Source organism: Entelurus aequoreus, linkage group LG09 (genome assembly GCF_033978785.1).
Source record: "Entelurus aequoreus isolate RoL-2023_Sb linkage group LG09, RoL_Eaeq_v1.1, whole genome shotgun sequence".
Lineage (NCBI taxonomy): Eukaryota > Metazoa > Chordata > Actinopteri > Syngnathiformes > Syngnathidae > Entelurus > Entelurus aequoreus.
The window spans coordinates 75734482-75754093 of record NC_084739.1 but is presented as its reverse complement, the minus strand read 5'-3'; the positions used below and the strand labels follow the sequence as shown (position 1 = coordinate 75754093).

Genomic DNA, 19612 nt, shown 5'->3' with positions numbered 1-19612 from the left:
ATGCCATGTGTGTGTGTGTGTGTGTGTGTGTGTGCACAGGCCAGGCACCGCCTCCACACACACACACATACACGCACACACACACACACACACACACATATGGAATGCCAGAATTTTCCAGAGAGGAAATTGGTGTTTAGAGAGTATATATGAGAGCAATAATAAAGTGTGTCATTGATTATAAGAATTATAACTCAGTTATTATTCTCTATAAAGTACGTCATTCAAAATGTATATTTCATATATTAGCGCTGCTTCATCCCTTGTTTTCCTTTTTCTACTTCCTCTTTTGCTCCCTGCAGGCCCCTCACAAGCTGCGGGGCCCCACACATGTTGCATGCTTCCCTTCAAATGTGACACACACACATGCACACATACCCACACACACACACACACACACACACACGTGCATGCACACATGTACAAGTTGAAAAATGATTGTGGCAGAAATGAGTCTGATATTGATTTAGGTGTATTACCTCTGAACATATACAAACCCCAAAACCAGTGAAGTTGTGTAAATGGTAAATAAAAACAGAATACAATGATTTGCAAGTCCTTTTCAACTGATATTCAATTGAATAGACTGCAAAGACAAGATACTTAACGTTCGGACTGGTAAACTTTGTTATTTTTTGCAAATATTAGCTCATTTGGAATTTGATGCCTGCGACATGTTTTTAAAAAAAGCTGGCACAAGCGGCAAAAAAGACTGAGAAAGTTGAGGAATGCTCATCAAACACTTATTTGGAACATCCCACAGGTAAACAGGCTAATTGGGAACAGGTGGGTGTCATGATTGGGTATAAAAGCAGCTTCCATGAAATTCTCAGTCATTCACAAACAAGGATGGGGCGAGGGTCACCACTTTGTGAACAAATGCGTGAGCAAATTGTCCAACAGTTTAAGAACAACATTTCTCAACGAGCTATTGCAAAGAATTTAGGGATTTCACAATCTACGGTCCGTAATATCATCAAAAGGTTCAGAGAATCTGAAGAAATCACTGCACGTAAGCGATGGTATTACGGACCTTCGATCCCTCATGCGGTACTGCATCAAAAAGCGAGTGTGTAAAGGATATCACCACATGGGCTTAGGAACACTTCAGAAAACCACTGTCAGTAACTACAGTTGGTCGCTACATCTGTAAGTGCAAGTTAAAACTCTATGCAAAGCGAAAGCCATTTATCAACAACACCCAGAAATGCCACCGGCTTCGCTGGGCCTGAGCTCATCTAAGATGGACTGATGAAAAGTGGAAAAGTGTTCTGTTGTCTGACGAGTCCACATTTCAAATTTTTTTTGGAAACTGGACGTCGTGTCCTCTGGACCAAAGAGGAAAATAACGATCCGGATTGTTATAGGCGCAAATTTCAAAAGCCAGCATCTGTGATGGTATGGGGGTGTATTAGTGCCCAAAGCATGGGTAACTTACACATCTGTGAAGGCGCCATTTATGCTGAAAGGTACATACAGGTTTTGGAGCAACATATGTTGCCTTCCAAGCAACGTCTTTTTCATGGACGCCCCTGCTTATTTCAGCAAGACAATGCCAAGCCACGTGTTACATCAATGTGGCTTCATAGTAAAAGGGTGCGTGTACTAGACTGGCCTGCCTGTAGTCCAGACCTGTCTCCCATTGAAAACGCGTGGCGCATTATGAAGCCTAAAATACCACAACGAAGACCCCCGGACTGTTGAACAACTTAAGCTGTACATCAAGCAAGAATGGGAAAGAATTCCACCTGAAAAGCTTCAAAAATGTGTCTCCTCAGTTCCCAAACGTTTACTGTGTTGTTAAAAGGAAAGGCCATGTGACACAGTGGTAAAAATACCCCTGTGACAACTTTTTTGCAATGTGTTGCAGCCATTAAATTCTAAGTTAATGATTATTTTCAAAAAAAAATTACGTGTTTCACTCACCTCGCTCTACATGTTGAGTCTGTCTAGCTCATCTATATCAACAGCAACCACTCGCTCTCTCTCATTTGCGGCAACACACGCACTCATGGCACTTAGCCAGTGATGCGTTTACGGCCGCACAAAAAGTTGCACAACTCCAACACCGCATAAAGTAAAAGTAAATTCCAGGTTGTTACACTTTGACTCCTCGATCAGATGTGTGCTTATTCTACCTCCATTTATTAAGAATGTTAATGTATGGATATTAATCATGGAATACTGTTACTACATTACATAACTGATAATACAAATATATATTGGTCAGACAGTTAGAAGAATGTACCCTTTTTCCCATCTTTACATCTCATTGTGCAACATGTGAATGTTTTAAGGGGAACTAAATGTACATTTAATCCCATGCTTACATCTCATTGTGCAACATGTGAATGTTTTAAGGGGAACTAAATGTGAACTCTGAAAGGAGTACAAATGATTTCCAAAGTAGAACCCCCACCCAGGCGTACAATACCAGCACATAGCTTGTGAAAAACAAGATTTTAGATATTAGAAAATAAACTCATGAAAATGACTGCTGTTGTATGATAAAAGTATGACATTTAAATTGTTATGATGTCAGGTGTGACACAGGTGTGCTGCTATTGTGGCCACAGTGTGCACGTCTGATCTTGCTCACATGATCCGGTCTAATGCTCAGGGAACATTCGAGGGAACATTGATTACAAGTATAATCGGTAAAAAAAAATACTGATCAAATTAATAAGTCAATTTAATGAATAAATAAAGAAATGAAAGCATCATAGAGCAGATAATTCATCAGTACATATAAAGAATAGTATATAAGTAACAGAATAGTGCAATTACGCATAAATTGTAAATAAATAGATTATAAAAAAACATTAAATTATTAAATGTGAAGAATAATACTGCATATTAATAACAAAATAATGCAGTCAATCAAAAATAAGGAATATGTGCATTATTTAAAAATAATATCTTAATAGAAATTGCAAAAGTAAAAATTAACAAATAAATGCATTTTAAAACTATAAACTAATACATCATTATTAAAAATATTATAATAATAATATAATAGTGCAATTAAGCAAAAATAAGAAGTACATTATGAATAAAATAATACATGGATAAATACATATAAAAATTATATATTAATAAAATAATGCAATTCAGCTGAAATAAGAAATAAAAGCATCATAAATAGAATGATACTGTAAATGAATAAATACAAATTAGAAATAATATCTCAATAATAGAATAATGCAATAACAAAAACATAAGGAATATGTAAACAATATAATAGTGCAATTAAGCAAAAAACAAGAAATACTGTACAAGCACAATAAATACCAATACGTAAATAATAATAATAAAATAACATGTTATGACTATTTTTCTGTAAGATCGCACATGTGAAATATCATGTGTGTTTTGTTCAATCAATCAATCAATCAATCAATCAATGTTTATTTATATAGCCCTAAATCACAAGTGTCTCAAAGGGCTGTACAAGCCACAACGACAACCTCGGTACAGAGCCCACATTGTTCGTAATCTTATTTTTTTAACGTTACAAAAATGAAATCGGTTAAAAAGTTCCAGTCGGCGAAGCCTAGTGGCAACCACCGGCAGGGGGCGGTACAACATGCAGGCGCTAAGGTGTACTGTCTATTCTGTGCAACAGAAGAAGACGAAGACGAAGCGGAAGGGAAGGCAATGGACTCCGTCATGTCCACGTCCGCGGCTCTGTCGTACCACAATGTTGGGGACTTTTACCCCAGAAAGTTGGGGCCAAAGCCGGACGTGGTTCCCTCCGGGGTGACGGAGAGGAAGGTTGGCGCGCTGGACAAGCCCGACATGGTGTCGGTGGACGTCATCAACGTCAACGAAGCGGGTTTGTTGTGCTAGCATGCTAACTGCTAACAACAGCCTAATCCAGCTGGCCGCTTGTTTCCTTTCAAATATTATTGTTCCTAAGGAGATAATGTTTTAAAATACTCAATACTGACCTCACGTAAGGTTACGACGTGGTTAAAGATAATTATGCTCAATTCCTTTTTTAAACTTGATATCAATCTTGCTTGTAGGAGGAGGAGCCACATCCCCTCAGGAGGACTCATATTTACGAAATATAGGTGTAGAATAAAAAACATTGTTAAATAAATAGCTCTCAGCAAGCAGATCATTATTTAATTGTTATAATTTGTTTGTGTCGAAGCGTATGTATTTATTATTGTTATTATTATTATTATTATTATTACAAGGTGTATTCATTGTGGTTGGCGCTAATTGAAACACTTCCTGGTCTCGTGGTCACGTGACTTATTTGTTGATGTTTTCCTCAGACCTGCCCGTGCACCGGAAGAAGCAGGACACGTACGTCTTGGTGAGTGTCTTCAACATTGTCCCAAAGAAAAGACACATTTGAAAAAATGGAGAACTAATTTTTTATGGAATCTTGCCTATCAGTCACAATCCTTTTGTAAGACAAGAACACGTATGTTTTCCTTTTTATTTTATGCATCCTAACTCGTAAAATATGGCAAGTAAGAGGAGGCTAACAATGCAGCTCTTGGTAGTACACTATTTCACCCATAAATCACAAAAAAAACATCCAAAAAGCGCCAACGATACTCCATTTACATGTGCTGACCTGAATATTAACCCACAGCTTCTAAGTCCGTGTCCACACGAACACAGAGAGTTTCAAAAACACATATTTGGGGTTAAAACAATCTCCGTCTACACAAGTGTAGTTTCAAAACTGTCTATGTCTACACACAAACACATACACCTGCTGTCATGCACATTTTGTCAAATCAGACGCCTGAAAGAAGCAGCAATATCTGACTTGGTGGCATTACACCTCCTATTATGTTTATTTTGATGGACTTTAGATGTACAATGACATGTACATTATTAGAGATGTCCGATAATGGCTTTTTTGCCGATATTCCAATATTGTCCAACTCTTAATTACCGATTCCGATATCAACCGATACCGATATATACAGTCGTGGAATTAACACATTATTATGCCTAATTTTGTTGTGATGCCCCGCTGGATGCATTAAACAATGTAACAAGGTTTTCCAAAATAAATCAACTCAAGTTATGGAAAAAAATGCCAACATGGCACTGCCATATTTATTATTGAAGTCACAAAGTGCATTATTTTTTTTAACATGCCTCAAAACAGCAGCTTGGAATTTGGGACATGCTCTCCCTGAGAGAGCTTGAGGAGGTTGAGGTGGGCGGAGTTGGGGGGCAGGGTTGAGGTGGGGGTAGGGCGTAGCGGGGGGTGTATAATGTAGCATCCCAGAAGAGTTAGTGCTGCAAGGGTTTCTGGGTATTTGTTCTGTTGTGTTTATGTTGTGTTACGGTGCGGATGTTCTCCCGAAATGTGTATGTCATTCTTGTTTGGTGTGGGTTCACAGTGTGGCGCATATTTGTAACAGTGTTAAAGTTGTTTATAGGGTCACCCTCAGTGTGACCTGTATGGATGTTGACCAAGTATGCCTTGCATTCACTTGTGTGTGTGAAAAGCCGTAGATATTATGTGACTGGGCCGGCACGCAAAGGCAGTGCCTTTAAGGTTTATTGGCGCTCTGTATTTCTCCCGCTTTTTACAAAAATGGACGAAGGACACGTAAGTTAACTTCATGATTTGTACATTAAATAAGGACTAAAAACATAAAATAATGTTGTACCTTTCTTATGACACAGAGCAAAAAGTCTTGCTTATCAAAATTGTCCCATTAGGTGGAGGTTCCACAGCGATCGTATCCAAAACAGCTGACTGTCATTAGCGCCGTGTCGCAAAGCCCATTTTGATGTGTCTTTTTTGTTCATGTTGCGTGAAAATAGCTGCATGTTTACGTTCAAACTAGAGCTGGGCGATATGGCTTTTTTAAAAAATCTGGATATTTTTAGGCCTTGTCACGATACACAATATATATCTGGATATTTTGCCTTAGCTTTGAATGAACACTTGATGCAAATAATCACAGCAGTATGATGATTCTATGTGTCTACATTAAAACATTCTTGTTCATACTGCATTAATATATGCTCATTTTAAACTTTCATGCAGAGGGAAATCACAACTAAGTCAATTGACCAAAAGTGTATTTATTAAACAGTTATTAAGCAGTGGTACAAACATTCATGTCATTTCAAAACAGAAAGTGCAAGATTGTCAGAGACATTTTAAAACAAGCTATGAGTGCACTTTTGTGCATGATGTCACTAAGATGACATATCAAAACAACACTAAATTAAAGTGCACCTTTTGTACAGAACGCCACTACAATAGTTTAAAACAAATAAAGTGCACTTTAGGGCATGATGTCACACAAGATATTTCAATAACTGTCAAATAAAAATGAGCTGCATAATAGGAAATCAAATAGTGTATGTCCTTCGCTATGTGGTAGGTTCCTGCGGACGTTATCTCCTTCTGTTGTTGACTATATGTTTCATACGGTGTTGATGTGGAAATGGTTGCCTCGGCATTTTGTTGGTGTGGCACCGAATGGAGATGTTGACATGCGGCGTTTCAAACACTCTTCATTCTCTAGCGGCTGACTTTTCAAATGATGCTGCATATTAGCAGTAATGCTACTTTTTGTAGCAACGCTTTTGCCCCACACTTGACAAATTACGGTTGTCTGTGCAACATCCTCCCGCTTGAAGCTAAACCACCGCCAGACGATGGACCCCCTGCGTTTTTTCTTGGGAATTAGTTCTTCCTTCATTTGTTACCAGATTCGCACCTTCTTTCTCTCGTATTACCACTCGCACCACAGCTAACGTTACCCATGCCGCGAGGGCATATACGTATGTGACGTATGTAAGAAGGTGCGCTTGTTTTATGTCTCTGTGAGAAGGAGAGACAAGAAAGAGTGAGAAACGCCTGTAGTGTAATGTCTGCAACTAAAAGCAACTGCGTGAGGACGTATACCGTATTTTTCGGACTATAAGTCGCAGTTTTTTTCATAGTTTGGCCGGGGGTGCGACTTATACTCAGGAGCGACTTATGTGTGTAATTATTAACACATTACCGTAAAATATAAAATAGTATTATTCAGCTCATTCACGTAAGAGACTAGACGTATAAGATTTCATGGGATTTAGCGATTAGGAGTGACAGATTGTTTGGTAAACAATCTGGCATGTTCTATATGTTATAGTTATTTGAATGACTCTTACCATAATATGTTGCGTTAACATACCAGGCACGTTCTCAGTTGGTTATTTATGCCTCATATAACGTACACTTATTCAGCCTGTTGTTCACTATTCTTTATTTATTTTAAATTGCCTTTCAAATGTCTATTCTTGGTGTTGGGTTTTTTAAAATAAATTTCCCCCAAAAATGCGACTTATACTCCAGTGCAACTTATATATGTTTTTTTCAGTCTTTATTATGCATTTTCGGCCGGTGCGACTTATACTCCGGAGCAACATATAGTCCGAAAAATACAATACTCGAATATCACGATATAGTCATTTTCTATATCGCACAGAGACAAACCCGCGATATATCGCCCAGCCCTAGTTCAAACATACATTAAGACCTCTTATAGTGTGTTTAAAGCCAGCAAGGCAGTGTTGTTGAGCTTGGAAATGACAGCGCACAACCGAGACGTCATCACAAGTCTACGTTTGTGCCGTGTACACGCATATGCTTAGTTTTGGAACTCTACACCAGTGGTTCTCAAATGGGGGTACGCATACCCCTGGGGGTACTTGAAGGTATGCCAGGGAGTATGTGAGATTTTTTTTAAATATTCTAAAAATAGCAACAATTCAAAAATCCTTTATAAATATATTTATTCAATAATACTTCAACAAAATATGAATGTAAGTTCATAAACACACTGAAGCACAAGCTCAGGTTTCTCACTAAAATGTCTGTCAAAAAGAACTGTGAAAAGAAATGCAACAATGCAATATTCAGTGTTGACAGCTAGATTTTTTGTGGACATGTTCCATAAATATTGATGTTAAAGATTTATTTTTTTGTGAAGAAATGTTTAGAATTAAGTTCATGATTCCAGATGGATCTCTATTACAATCCCCAAAGAGGGCACTTTAAGTTGATGATTACTTCAATGTGTAGAAATCTTTATTTATAATTGAATCACTTGTTTATTTTTCAACAAGTTTTTAGTTATTTTTACATCTTTTTTTCTAAATAGTTCAAGAAAGACCACTACAATTGAGCAATATTTTGCAGTGTTATACATTTTAATAAGTCAGAAACTGATGACATAGTGCTCTATTTTACTTCTTTATGTCTTTTTTTCAACCAAAAATGCTTTGCTCTGATTAGGGGGTACTTGAATTAAAAAAATGTTCACAGGTGAGGCACAAGGATCAAAAATAGAAGTTTCTGGATCATCATTTGTCCCAAAGTAGTCTTTGTTGTCTCTCATCAAGTCTGCCATGATTAGTAGTAGTGTTGTTGTTGTTGAAGGGAAAGTGAACGTTGTGATGCGTCTGTGAAATGAATACGCCGCCGTATGCTTGAAATGATGACAATACGGTAAATATTACGTGTTATTATGAATGTTACTACATTACAGCGTGTATATAAAACCTTGATGGAGGTTTTTGGATGTTTAGTGCAATTTCCACTGGCTACATTGTTAGCTGACTTTTGCTAATGTTTATTTATGCCTTAGAATGTATGAAAAAGAAAAACATGTGTTCTTTGTATACATAAGGATTGTGAATGATAGACAGCACTTCCCCTTTAAACGCCTCTATTTATGCCGGCACTTTGTGCAAAGCCCCAACGGGCCTCTAGGCAGCGACGTGGGCCAAGTTATGTATCCAGCCGCACTTCCTGTACAACATGTTGGCTCTTTAAAGTGAGGCTTGTTCGCCATTTGCAGGGCACCATTCATCCCTTCAGGAAGACACACAGGTCACTTCCTGGAAAACTCCTGCAAGAATTCCGATTGGTCGCCTCAGATAGACGGGTAAGTGTGCTGTTGAGTGTACTCTTCAAAAAGTCAGTAAGTGTACTTTGTTCCTACTTTCTGAGCACAGGCATCTTGACCGTGTAGTAGCTACTACCATCATTGTGTGCTTATTGGAGAAGACCATCACAATATTTACTGCTCGCTACTTTCCACCACCACGTGTGTGTTGCTCATCAACGTTAGTCCCGCCCCTTCCACTATGTAGCCTATTGACGCTGGCGACACGCCACATGTTGAGCCAATTGCAGGCGTGTGCATAGTAACTCAGTGAAGACCAAGCAGAATTCATTCATTCATCCATTCATTATTGAATTATTTATTTCATTTATTCATTCATTTGTCCATCCATTCATTCATTTATTAATTCTATCATTCGACTTGTCCAGGCTGTACCCTGCCTTCCACCCCAGTGCTGCTGGGATAGGAGATGTGATGCCAAAAAATATCGATGTAATTATAGTAGTATCGACTAGATATGCTCCTGTACTTGGTATCATTACAATGGATGTCAGGTGTAGATCTACCCATGGCGTTTGTTTACATTGTGAAGCCGGTGAGCTACGGTGTGTAGTGAAGCATGTTTAGCTATTCCTCGTCCTGCAGGGATGATACTTGTAAGAAACTTACTTTATTTGTCGCCACGGAGGCGAGGATTAGTGATTTACAAGTAGCTAAAACACCGCCGATTGCGGCTGGACGTTAGCCGCTAGCTAGCTAGCCATGTCTTAAAGCACCTCTTCCTGAGGGCGTTTCAGTGTTATAACTTCACCTTTATCTTTACTTTTTAAGCCAAAATGCGTGGGTTCTCCCTTTTCTGTCTACACACTGTGTCTGCTTGTAAGTACTCTGTGATTGTGCGCTGCCGAACATGCTCGTCTGCTCATAAAACCAGCAATGTCACGACGTGACGACGACAGGGGCCGGGGGGGTCAGTACCGGTACTTTTTAGAGGCGGTATAGTACTGAATATGATTCATTACTATCACGGTTCACTGTTCATAACTTTTATGGACAGAATTTCTAGGCGCAGTCAGGGTGTTGAGGGTATCCGGTTTGGTGGCTGCAGGATTAGGTCTCTGCTATTAGCAGATGATGTGGTCCTGATGGCTTCATCTGGCCAAGATCTTCAGCTCTCACTGGATTGGTTCGCAGCCGAGTGTGAAGCGACTGGGATGAGAATCAGCACCTCCAAGTCCGAGTCCATGGTTCTCGCCCGGAAAAGGGTGGAGTGCCATCTCCGGGTTGGGGAGGAGATCTTGCCCCAAGTGGAGGAGTTCAAGTACCTCGGAGTCTTGTTCACGAGTGTGGGAAGAGTGGATCGTGAGATCGACAGGCGGATCGGTGCGGCGTCTTCAGTAATGCGGACGCTGTATCGATCCGTTGTGGTGAAGAAGGAGCTGAGCCGGAAGGCAAAGCTCTCAATTTACTGGTCGATCTACGTTCCCATCCTCACCTATGGTCATGAGCTTTGGGTTATGACCGAAAGGACAAGATCACGGGTACAAGCGGCCGAAATTAGTTTCCTCCGCCGGGTGGCGGGGCTCTCCCTTAGAGATAGGGTGAGAAGCTCTGTCATCCGGGAGGAGCTCAAAGTAAAGCAGCTGCTCCTCCACATGGAGAGGAGCCAGATGAGGTGGTTCGGGCATCTGGTCAGGATGCCACCCGAACGCCTCCCTAGGGAGGTGTTTCGGGCACGTCCGACCGGTAGGAGGCCACGGGGAAGACCCAGGACACGTTGGGAAGACTATCTCTCCCGGCTGGCCTGGGAACGCCAGTGAAGTGACGAAGTGGCTGGGGAGAGGGAAGTCTGGGCTTCCCTGCTTAGGCTGCTGCCCCCGCGACCCGACCTAGGATAAGCAGAGGAAGATGGATGGATGGATACTATCACGGTACCGTATTTTTCGGAGTATAAGTCGCACCGGAGTATAAGTCGCACCAGCCGAAAATGCATAATAAAGAAGGAAAAAAACATAAGTCGCACTGGAGTATAAGTCGCATTTTTTTGGGAAATGTATTTGATAAAACCCAACACCAAGAATAGACATTTGAAAGGCAATTTCAAATAAATAAAGAATAGTGAACAACAGGCTGAATAAGTGTACGTTATATGAGGCATACATAACCAACTGGTATGTTAACGTAACATATTATGGTAAGAGTCATTCAAATAACTATAACATATAGAACATGCTATACGTTTACCAAACAATCTGTCACTCCTAATCGCTAAATCCCATGAAATCTTATACGTCTAGTCTCTTACGTGAATGAGATAAATAATATTATTTGATATTTTACGGTAATGTGTTAATAATTTCCCACATGAGTCGCTCCTGAGTATAAGTCGCACCCCCGGCCAAACTATGAAAAAAACTGCGACTTATAGTCCGAAAAATACGGTACTATACTAATACCGGTATACCGTACAACCCTAGTTGAGGGCCACACTTGGTACAGCCGTGCTGTGAGTCAGACGTGTCACTCTAAGAAAGATGGCGTGTTATTGTGGCGGACACTGCCCCGTGAGCCAACGGCGTTGGAAGCAGCGAAAGCCGAGATGTCTCCCGTGATTATGAATTATGATTATGAATTTTCTGCAAGTAAACAAAACAATTCGCAAGTTAAAAAAAAGTTTAAACATTTCGCAAGTAAAAAAAATGTTTTCTGCACGTAAAACAATAACTCAGAAGTTTTTTTTTCCAATTAAAAAAACGAATTGTAAGTGTAAAAACAATTTTCTTTAATTAAAAAACGATTTGCAAGTATAAGAATACATTTTTGCAGGTAAATAAAATTGATTTGCAAGTGAAACACTTTATTTTTAATACAAAAAAAATTGCAGCTATTTTCTTTAATTAAAAAAGTGATTCACAGAAATAAAAACAATTTTCTGCAAGTAAACAAAATGATTCACAAGTTTTTACATGTAAAAAATGATTTGCAAGTAAAAAAACATTTTAATTAAAAAACATTTTTGCAAGTAAAAAAAACATTTTTCTGCAAGTAAAAAATTATTCAGAAGTTATGAAACAATCTTTTTCAATCAAAAAACGATTCACAAATTAAAAAAACCACAGAATTTTTCAATTAAAAAAATGAATTGCAAGTATAAAAACAATTTTCTTCAATTAAAAAAAACATTTGCAGTTTAAAAACAATTTTCGGCAAGTGAAAAAGCAAATTTGGTTGCAGGTTAAAAAAACGATGCGCAAGTACAAAAAATAAATATGTAAGTAAAAAAACAATTTGCAGGTTAAAAAAACATAATTTTCTCCTTGCAACATTTTTGTCTGCAAGTAAATTGTTAAAACTTTTGTCAGTAATATTCCACCCTGCACGTACTACACACCTGCACTCAGAGCACCTGTAATTCACACTCTACGACCACAGGTGGTGCTGCTGAGTCAATTTAAGGCCGTCAGGACTACTGTTATTTGCGCATGGTGCCTTTCGCCAAAAATAACAAGAAGAAGCATGGTAGGGAGTAAAATGGTGGACAGAAGAGAGGGGAAGTACAAACCCTGTTTCCATATGAATTGGGAAATTGTGTTAGATGTAAATATAAACGGAATACAATGATTTGCAAATCATTTTCAACCCATATTCTTTTGAACAACATATTTGATGTTCAAACTGATAAACTTTTTTTTTTTGCAAATAATCATTAACTTTAGAATTTGATGCCAGCAACACATGACAAAGACGTTGGGAAAGGTGGCAATAAATACTGATAAAGTTGAGGAATGCTCATCAAACACTTATTTGGAACATCCCACAGGTGAACAGGCAAACTGGGAACAGGTGGGTGCCATGATTGGGTATAAAAGTAGATTCCATGAAATGCTCAGTCATTCACAAACAAGGATGGGACGAGGGTCACTACTTTGTCAACAAATGCGTGAGCAAATTGTTGAACAGTTTAAGAACAACGTTTCTCTAAGTGCAATTGCAAGAAATTTAGGGATTTCAACATCTACGGTCCATAATATCATCAAAAGGTTCAGAGAATCTGGAGAAATCACTGCACGTAAGCGGCATGGCCGGAAACCAACATTGAATGACCGTGACCTTCGATCCTTCAGACGGCACTGTATCAAAAACCGACATCAATCTCTAAAGGATATCACCACATGGGCTCAGGAACACTTCAGAAAACCACTGTCACTAAATACAGTTTGTCGCTACATCTGTAAGTGCAAGTTAAAGCTCTACTATGCAAAGCGAAAGCCATTTATCAACAACATCCAGAAACGCCGCTGGCTTCTCTGGGCCCGAGATCATCTTAGATGGACTCATGCAAAGTGTAAAAGTGTTCTGTGGTCTGACGAGTCCACATTTCAAATTGTTTTTGGAAATATTCGACATCGTGTCATCCGGACCAAAGGGGAAGCGAACCATCCAGACTGTTATCGACGCAAAGTTCAAAAAGCCAGCATGTGTGATGGTATGGGGGTGTATTAGTGCCCAAGGCATGGGTAACTTACACATCTGTGAAGGCACCATTAATGCTGAAAGGTACATACAGGTTTTGGAACAACATATGCTGCCATCTAAGCGCCGTCTTTTTCATGGACGCCCCTGCTTATTTCAGCAAGACAATGCCAAGCCACATTCTGCAAGTGTTGCAACAGCGTGGCTTCGTAAAAAAAGAGTGCGGGTACTTTACTGGCCCGTTCTGCCGTCCAGACCTGTCTCCCATCGAAAATGTGCGGCACATTATGAAGCGTAAAATACGACAGCGGAGACCCCGGACTGTTGAACAACTTTGTACATTAAAACAAGAATGGGAAAGAAGTCCACTTTCAAAGCTTCAACAATTAGTTTCCTCAGTTCCCAATCGTTTATTGAGTGTTGTTAAAAGAAAAGGTGATGTAACACAGTGGTGAACATGCCCTTTCCCAACTACTTTGGCACGTGTTGCAGCCATGAAAATCTAAGTTAATTATTATTTGCAAAAAAAAAAAAAGTTTATGAGGTTGAACATCAAATATTTTGTCTTTGTAGTGCATTCAATTGAATATGGGTTGAAAAGGATTTGCAAATCATTGTATTCCGTTTATATTTACATCTAACACAATTTCCCAACTCATATGGAAACGGGGTTAAGTTAACCTGTAAGTTTCCTTTCTCTTCTGTCCGCCATTTTATTCTCCACCCTGCTTCTTCTGTTTTCTTATTTTTGGTGGACGGCACCATGCGCAAATACCAGTATCTCTGACAGCCTTAAAATCGCCACCTGTCGTAGCATGTGAATTACAGGTGCTCTGAGGGCAAAATTGTGTTTTCACATGCAAATCATTTTCTAATTGAAGAAAAAAAAAATTCATTTGTATGGGGTGGATGGGCCTGGTGCAAACATGGAGGACGCTTCTCTTCACCCAGTCCTTTTGGGACGCTCCTCCTAAACCTTGACCACGCCATGACCTCGGCTCGCCACAACGCCGTCACGTGGTGCGCCGGTGGCGCGATTTGTCGTCGTGGCGCAGCCGAGACGGGCGGCGGGCCGCCAGAAGGGGGCAGCGCAGCGCCGGGATGCGAAACGCTCTCTCTCCCCCCCCCGGGCGCCGTGTGTACGTGAGGCGGGGGAGGGGCGGCGTCGTGTCCGAGCGCCGCATCTCTGTTTGCCCACACACGTGCACGAGGGCGCACGCGCGCGCGCACGTGGCTGGCTAGTGCTGTCACCAGACGCCTCGGCGCTGTCATAACACAGCACACAGCGTAATTGTAGATTTCACAGCACTCTGCTCTGCTAGCAACAGCATATGAGGCCCATGCGATGTGACAGGCCAGACACACACACATACACACACACACACACACACACACGCACACACACACACACACACACACCTTCCCTTGTTCCAGTTCTTGCTTCTCCTCCGTCTGACACAGAAAACCACTCAGCGGCTCTGCTGAGCCGAGCGTCTTCTTCTTAAAAGATAAACTGCATCAGCTCACCGGTGTCCATCTTGAACAGGGTTAATGTGCATATGCAGGGGGGGAAAAAAGCCTGACCTTTCACCCCGGCGCCGTTTTAAGTTTGCGGGGAACTCGACCACACATGCAGACGTGGGAGGGGCCGATTGTTCAGCCAAATCCCCCCGGCAGGGCGGGTCGACTGCAGGGCAGGAAGTCAGGCCGAGTCCAGTGGGTTTGTAGGTTTGGATGCAGATTAGAGCGCCGCTGGTCACCTGCCAGACAGTCTCTAGTGTGACGGGGAAACCCTGCTGATGACGCCCAAGTCCCATGAGGAATGTGCTCCGCCTCGCACGGATCACAACTTTGATGACTGCCACCCTTTATGCAACATCCACCGCCGTGGTCATGTGACCACAGTAGCAGGTATGGAGGGGAATTACTGTGAAACTCCACAAACACGGTTTTACTCACGCCCAACTATTCGAAAGCTAAAAATCGATTCGAAAGTATAAAAACAATTTTCTTTAATTAAAAAAACTATTTGCAAATCTAAAAATAATTTTTTGCGGGTAAAAAAAAGCGATCTGCAAGTAAAAAAAACAATTATCTTCAAGTAAAAAAAAGTGATTTCCATGTAAAAAAAAGTATTTTATTCAAATAAAAAAGTATTTGCAAGTGAAAAAACAGTTTTCTTTAATTAAAAAAAATGATTGGCAAGTAAAAAAATATTTTCTTTAATTAAAAAATGATTTGCAAATAAAAAAACTATTTTATTCAATTAAAAAAGTGATTAACAGCGAGTAAACCAATTTTTTACATGTAAAAATTTTTTTTTATTAAAGAAAACATTCCATAAGTAAACAAAAACATTTTTCTGCACGTAAAAAGTAATTCAGAAATTATCAAACAATCTTTTTCAATTAAAAAAACAATTCACAAGTATGAAAACAATTTTCTTCCAATAAATAACTATTTGCAAGTAAAAATCTATTTTCTTTAATAAAAAAAAGCGATTTGCAAGTAAAAAAACAATTTTATACAGTTAAAAAAGTAATTTACAAATATAAAAACTATTTTCTGCAAGTAAACAAAACGATTCGCAAGTAAAACAGTTTTTTAATTGTAAAAAATGATTTGCAAGTTAAAAAAAGTTAATTAAAAACATTTCGCAAGTAAAAAAAAACATTTTTCTGCACGTAAAAAATAATTCAGAAGTTATGAAACTATTTTTTTCAATTAAACGATTCACAAGTATAAAAACATTTTTCTTCAATTGAAAAACAATTTGCAAGTAAAAAAAAAACTTTCGTTAATTAAAAAATTATTTGCAAATATAAAAACAATTATCTTTAAGTCAAAAAAAGCAATTTGCAAGTAAAAAAAAATATTTTTTTTTGTCAATTTAAAAAAGTGATTCACAGATATAAAAACAATTTTTTGCAAGTAAACAAAACAATTCGCAAGTAAAAAAAAAAAGTTTAAACATTTCGCAAGTAAAAAAAATGTTTTCTGCACGTAAACAATAATTCAGAAGTTATGAAACAATCTTTTTCAATTAAAAACGATTCACAAGTAAAAAAACCCTCTTTTTCAATTAAAAAACTAATTGCAAGTGTAAAAACTATTTTCTTTAATTAAAAAAACAATTTGCAAGTATAAGAATACATTTTTGCAGGTAAATAAAATAGATTTGCAAGTAAAACACTTTATTTTTGATTAAAAACAATTAGCAAGGAAAAAAAACATTTTCTTTAATTTAAAAAGTGATTCACAGAAATAAAAACAATTTTCTGCAAGTAAACAAAATGATTCACAAGTTTTTACATGTAAAAAATTATTTGCAAGTAAAAAACACTTTAATTAAAAAACATTCTTGCAAGTAAAAAAAACATTTTTATGCACGTAAAAAATAATTCAGAAGTTATGAAACAATCTTTTTCAATTAAAAAACGATTCACAAGTTAAAAAAACACATACTTTTTCAATTCAAAAAATGAATTGCAAGTATAAAAACAATTTTCTTCAATTAAAAAAAACATTGGCAGTTTAAAAACAATTTACAAAAAACAAACAAAAAAAATTTCTGCAAGTCAAAAAGCAAAATTTGTTGCAGGTTAAAAAACGACGAGCAAGTAAAAAAAAAAATTATGTAAGTAAAAAAACAATTTGCAAGTAAAAAAACATAATTTTCTCCAGGCAACATTTTTTGTCTGCAAGTAAATTGTCAGTAATATTCCACCCTGCACGAACTACACACCTGCGCTCAGATCACCTGTAATTCACACTCTACGACCACAGGTGGTGCTGCTGAGTCAATTTAAGGCCGTCAGGGCTACTGTTATTTGCCCATGGTGCCTTTCGCCAAAAATAACAAGAAGAAGCATGGCAGGGAGTAAAATGGCGGACAGAAGAGAGGGGAAGTAAGTTAACCTGTAAGTTTCCTTTCTCTTCTGTCCGCCATTTTATTCTCCACCCTCCTTCTTCTGTTTTCTTATTTTTGGTGGACGGCACCATGCGCAAATACCAGTATCTCTGACGGCCTTAAAATCGCCACCTGTCGTAGAGTGTGAATTACAGGTGCTCTGAGTGCAGGGTGAAATATTACTGACAAAAGTTTTAACTTGGAGAAAATTTGTGTTTTCACTTGCAAATCGTTTTCTAATTGAAGAAAAAACAATCTCACTTGCAGATCGTTTTTTACTTGCAGAAAATGATTTATACTTGCAATGGAAGAAACATTTTTGAATGGTTGTGTGTTTGTGGAGCTTGGGCAGCGATTCCTCGCCATACTCGGGGCTCACCTGGCGAGCGTGTTCAACAGGTGACATGTTTGTTTGTGTGTTGCAGTCATGGAGGATCCTGCTGTTCGGTTCTCTCAACCTGCTGTGCACCGCCTGTCTGCTCATGTGGTGCAGCGCCACCAACAGCATGGGTGAGCGCACGCACACACACACACACACACACACACACAATTAACGCACAAACTCAGTTCATTGACTGTGTTTGATCACTGACATTCATAATTCATGTGAAGGCGGGGCTTACAAATATCAGCACGCTACTTTTTTGTGCCGGTCGTAATGTGCAGAAATTAGGGTAAAATCTAATGGTGGCAAGTTACGGTACCGGATGTCACGCCCTGTCACCAGTTTGGCACTTGCCAATCACTCCAGCAGACTCAACCACACTACCTCTAGGTCAGGGGTGTCCAAATTACGGCCTGCGGGTAAGTGCGGCCCGCCGTCGTCTTTAATTTGGCCCACGAGACAGACGGCACGATTTTAATAAGCAATCTTCGCCGTCAGACAGCTGCCAATTTGTCACCATCTGGTGGCCGACGAAAGTAACTCATCCAACACAGCACATAATTTACTTGTATGACCTAATCCAAACAACCTTCCCTAGTCACGGAAAACATAATCAACCAGCACAAAAATTCAACAAAGATGGTCACACTTAACACGACCTGCAAATTGAACTTTAAATGTGAATATTACAAAAAATGTCCAATCAACATAAAAACAAACAAAATTACACCCATATAAATCTAATATATGGGTATATAAAGCTATATAAAATGCGCAATTGGAAAAATGCTACACACTTGTCCATGTTTGGCGCATTTTAGCTGCTTGAGATCTTTGATTGGTTAAAAAAACCTTAAGGAGGTTGTCACAGAAGTAAACAAGGTAGGAGTTGAAATTTCACATACTCTTAAAGGCCTACTGAAACGCACTACTACCGACCACGCAGTCTGATAGTTTATATATCAATGATGAAATCTTAACATTGCAACACATGCCAATATGGCCGGGTTAACTTATAAAGTGCAATTTTAAATTTCCCGCCAGACTTCCGGTTAAAAACGTTTTATTATGCTGACGTATGCGTGTGACGTCACGAGAGCAAGGGAAGTATTCGGAGCCCGTAGAAAAAGCTCTGTTTTCATTTCATAATTCCATAGTCTTCTGGACATCTGTGTTGGTGAATCTTTTGCAATTTGTTTAATGAACAATGGAGGCTGCAAAGAAGAACGTTGTAGGTGGGATCGGTGTATTAGCGGCTGGCTGTAGCAACACAACAAGGACTACTTACCCTGATAGCAGACGCCTAGCCGATGCTGGCCGCCAAACCCACGGATGAAGTCCTTCGTCGCGCCGTCGATCGCTGGAACGCAGGTGAGCACGGCTGTTGAGGAGCAGATGAGGGCTGGCTGGCGTAGGTGGAGCGCTAATGTTTTTATCATAGCTCTGTGAGGTCCGGTTGCTAAGTTGCTAAGTTAGCCTTAGCGTCGTTAGCAACAGCATTGTTAAGCTTTACCAGGCTGAGAATTATTAACCGTGTAGTTACATGTACATGGTTTAATAGTATTGTTGATCTTTTGTCTATCCTTCCAGTCAGGGATTTATGTATTTTGTTTCTATCTGCATTTGAGAACGATGCTATCACGTTAGCTCAGTAGCTAAGTGTGTCACCGATATATTGTCGTGGAGATAAAAGTCACTGTGAATGTCCATTTCGCGTGCTCGACTCTCATTTTCAAGAGGATATAGTATCCGAGGTGGTTTGAAATACAAATCCGTGATCCACAATAGAAAAAGGAGAGAGTGTGAAATCCAATGAGCCAGCTTGTACCTAAGTTACGGTCAGAGCGAAAAAAGATACGTCCTGCACTGCCTCTAGTTCTTCACTCTAACGTTACTCATCCACGAATCTTTCATCCTCGCTCAAATTAATGGGGTGATCGTCGCTTTGTCCCT

At 39.2% G+C, this 19612-nt stretch overlaps 1 protein-coding gene across 1 annotated transcript in view; it reads left to right on the top strand.

The window, feature by feature from the left end:
• The first annotated feature begins 3592 nt into the window (after positions 1–3592).
• slc30a6 (solute carrier family 30 member 6) overlaps positions 3593–19612 on the top strand; it is a 71181-nt gene continuing 55161 nt past the window's right edge. The window contains exons 1-4 of the mRNA XM_062059421.1: positions 3593–3835; positions 4287–4327; positions 8844–8930; positions 17700–17784. Of these exons, the coding sequence (XP_061915405.1) occupies positions 3658–3835; positions 4287–4327; positions 8844–8930; positions 17700–17784 (391 nt within the window). The 5' untranslated portion in view covers positions 3593–3657. The remainder of the gene's footprint in view (positions 3836–4286; positions 4328–8843; positions 8931–17699; positions 17785–19612) is intronic.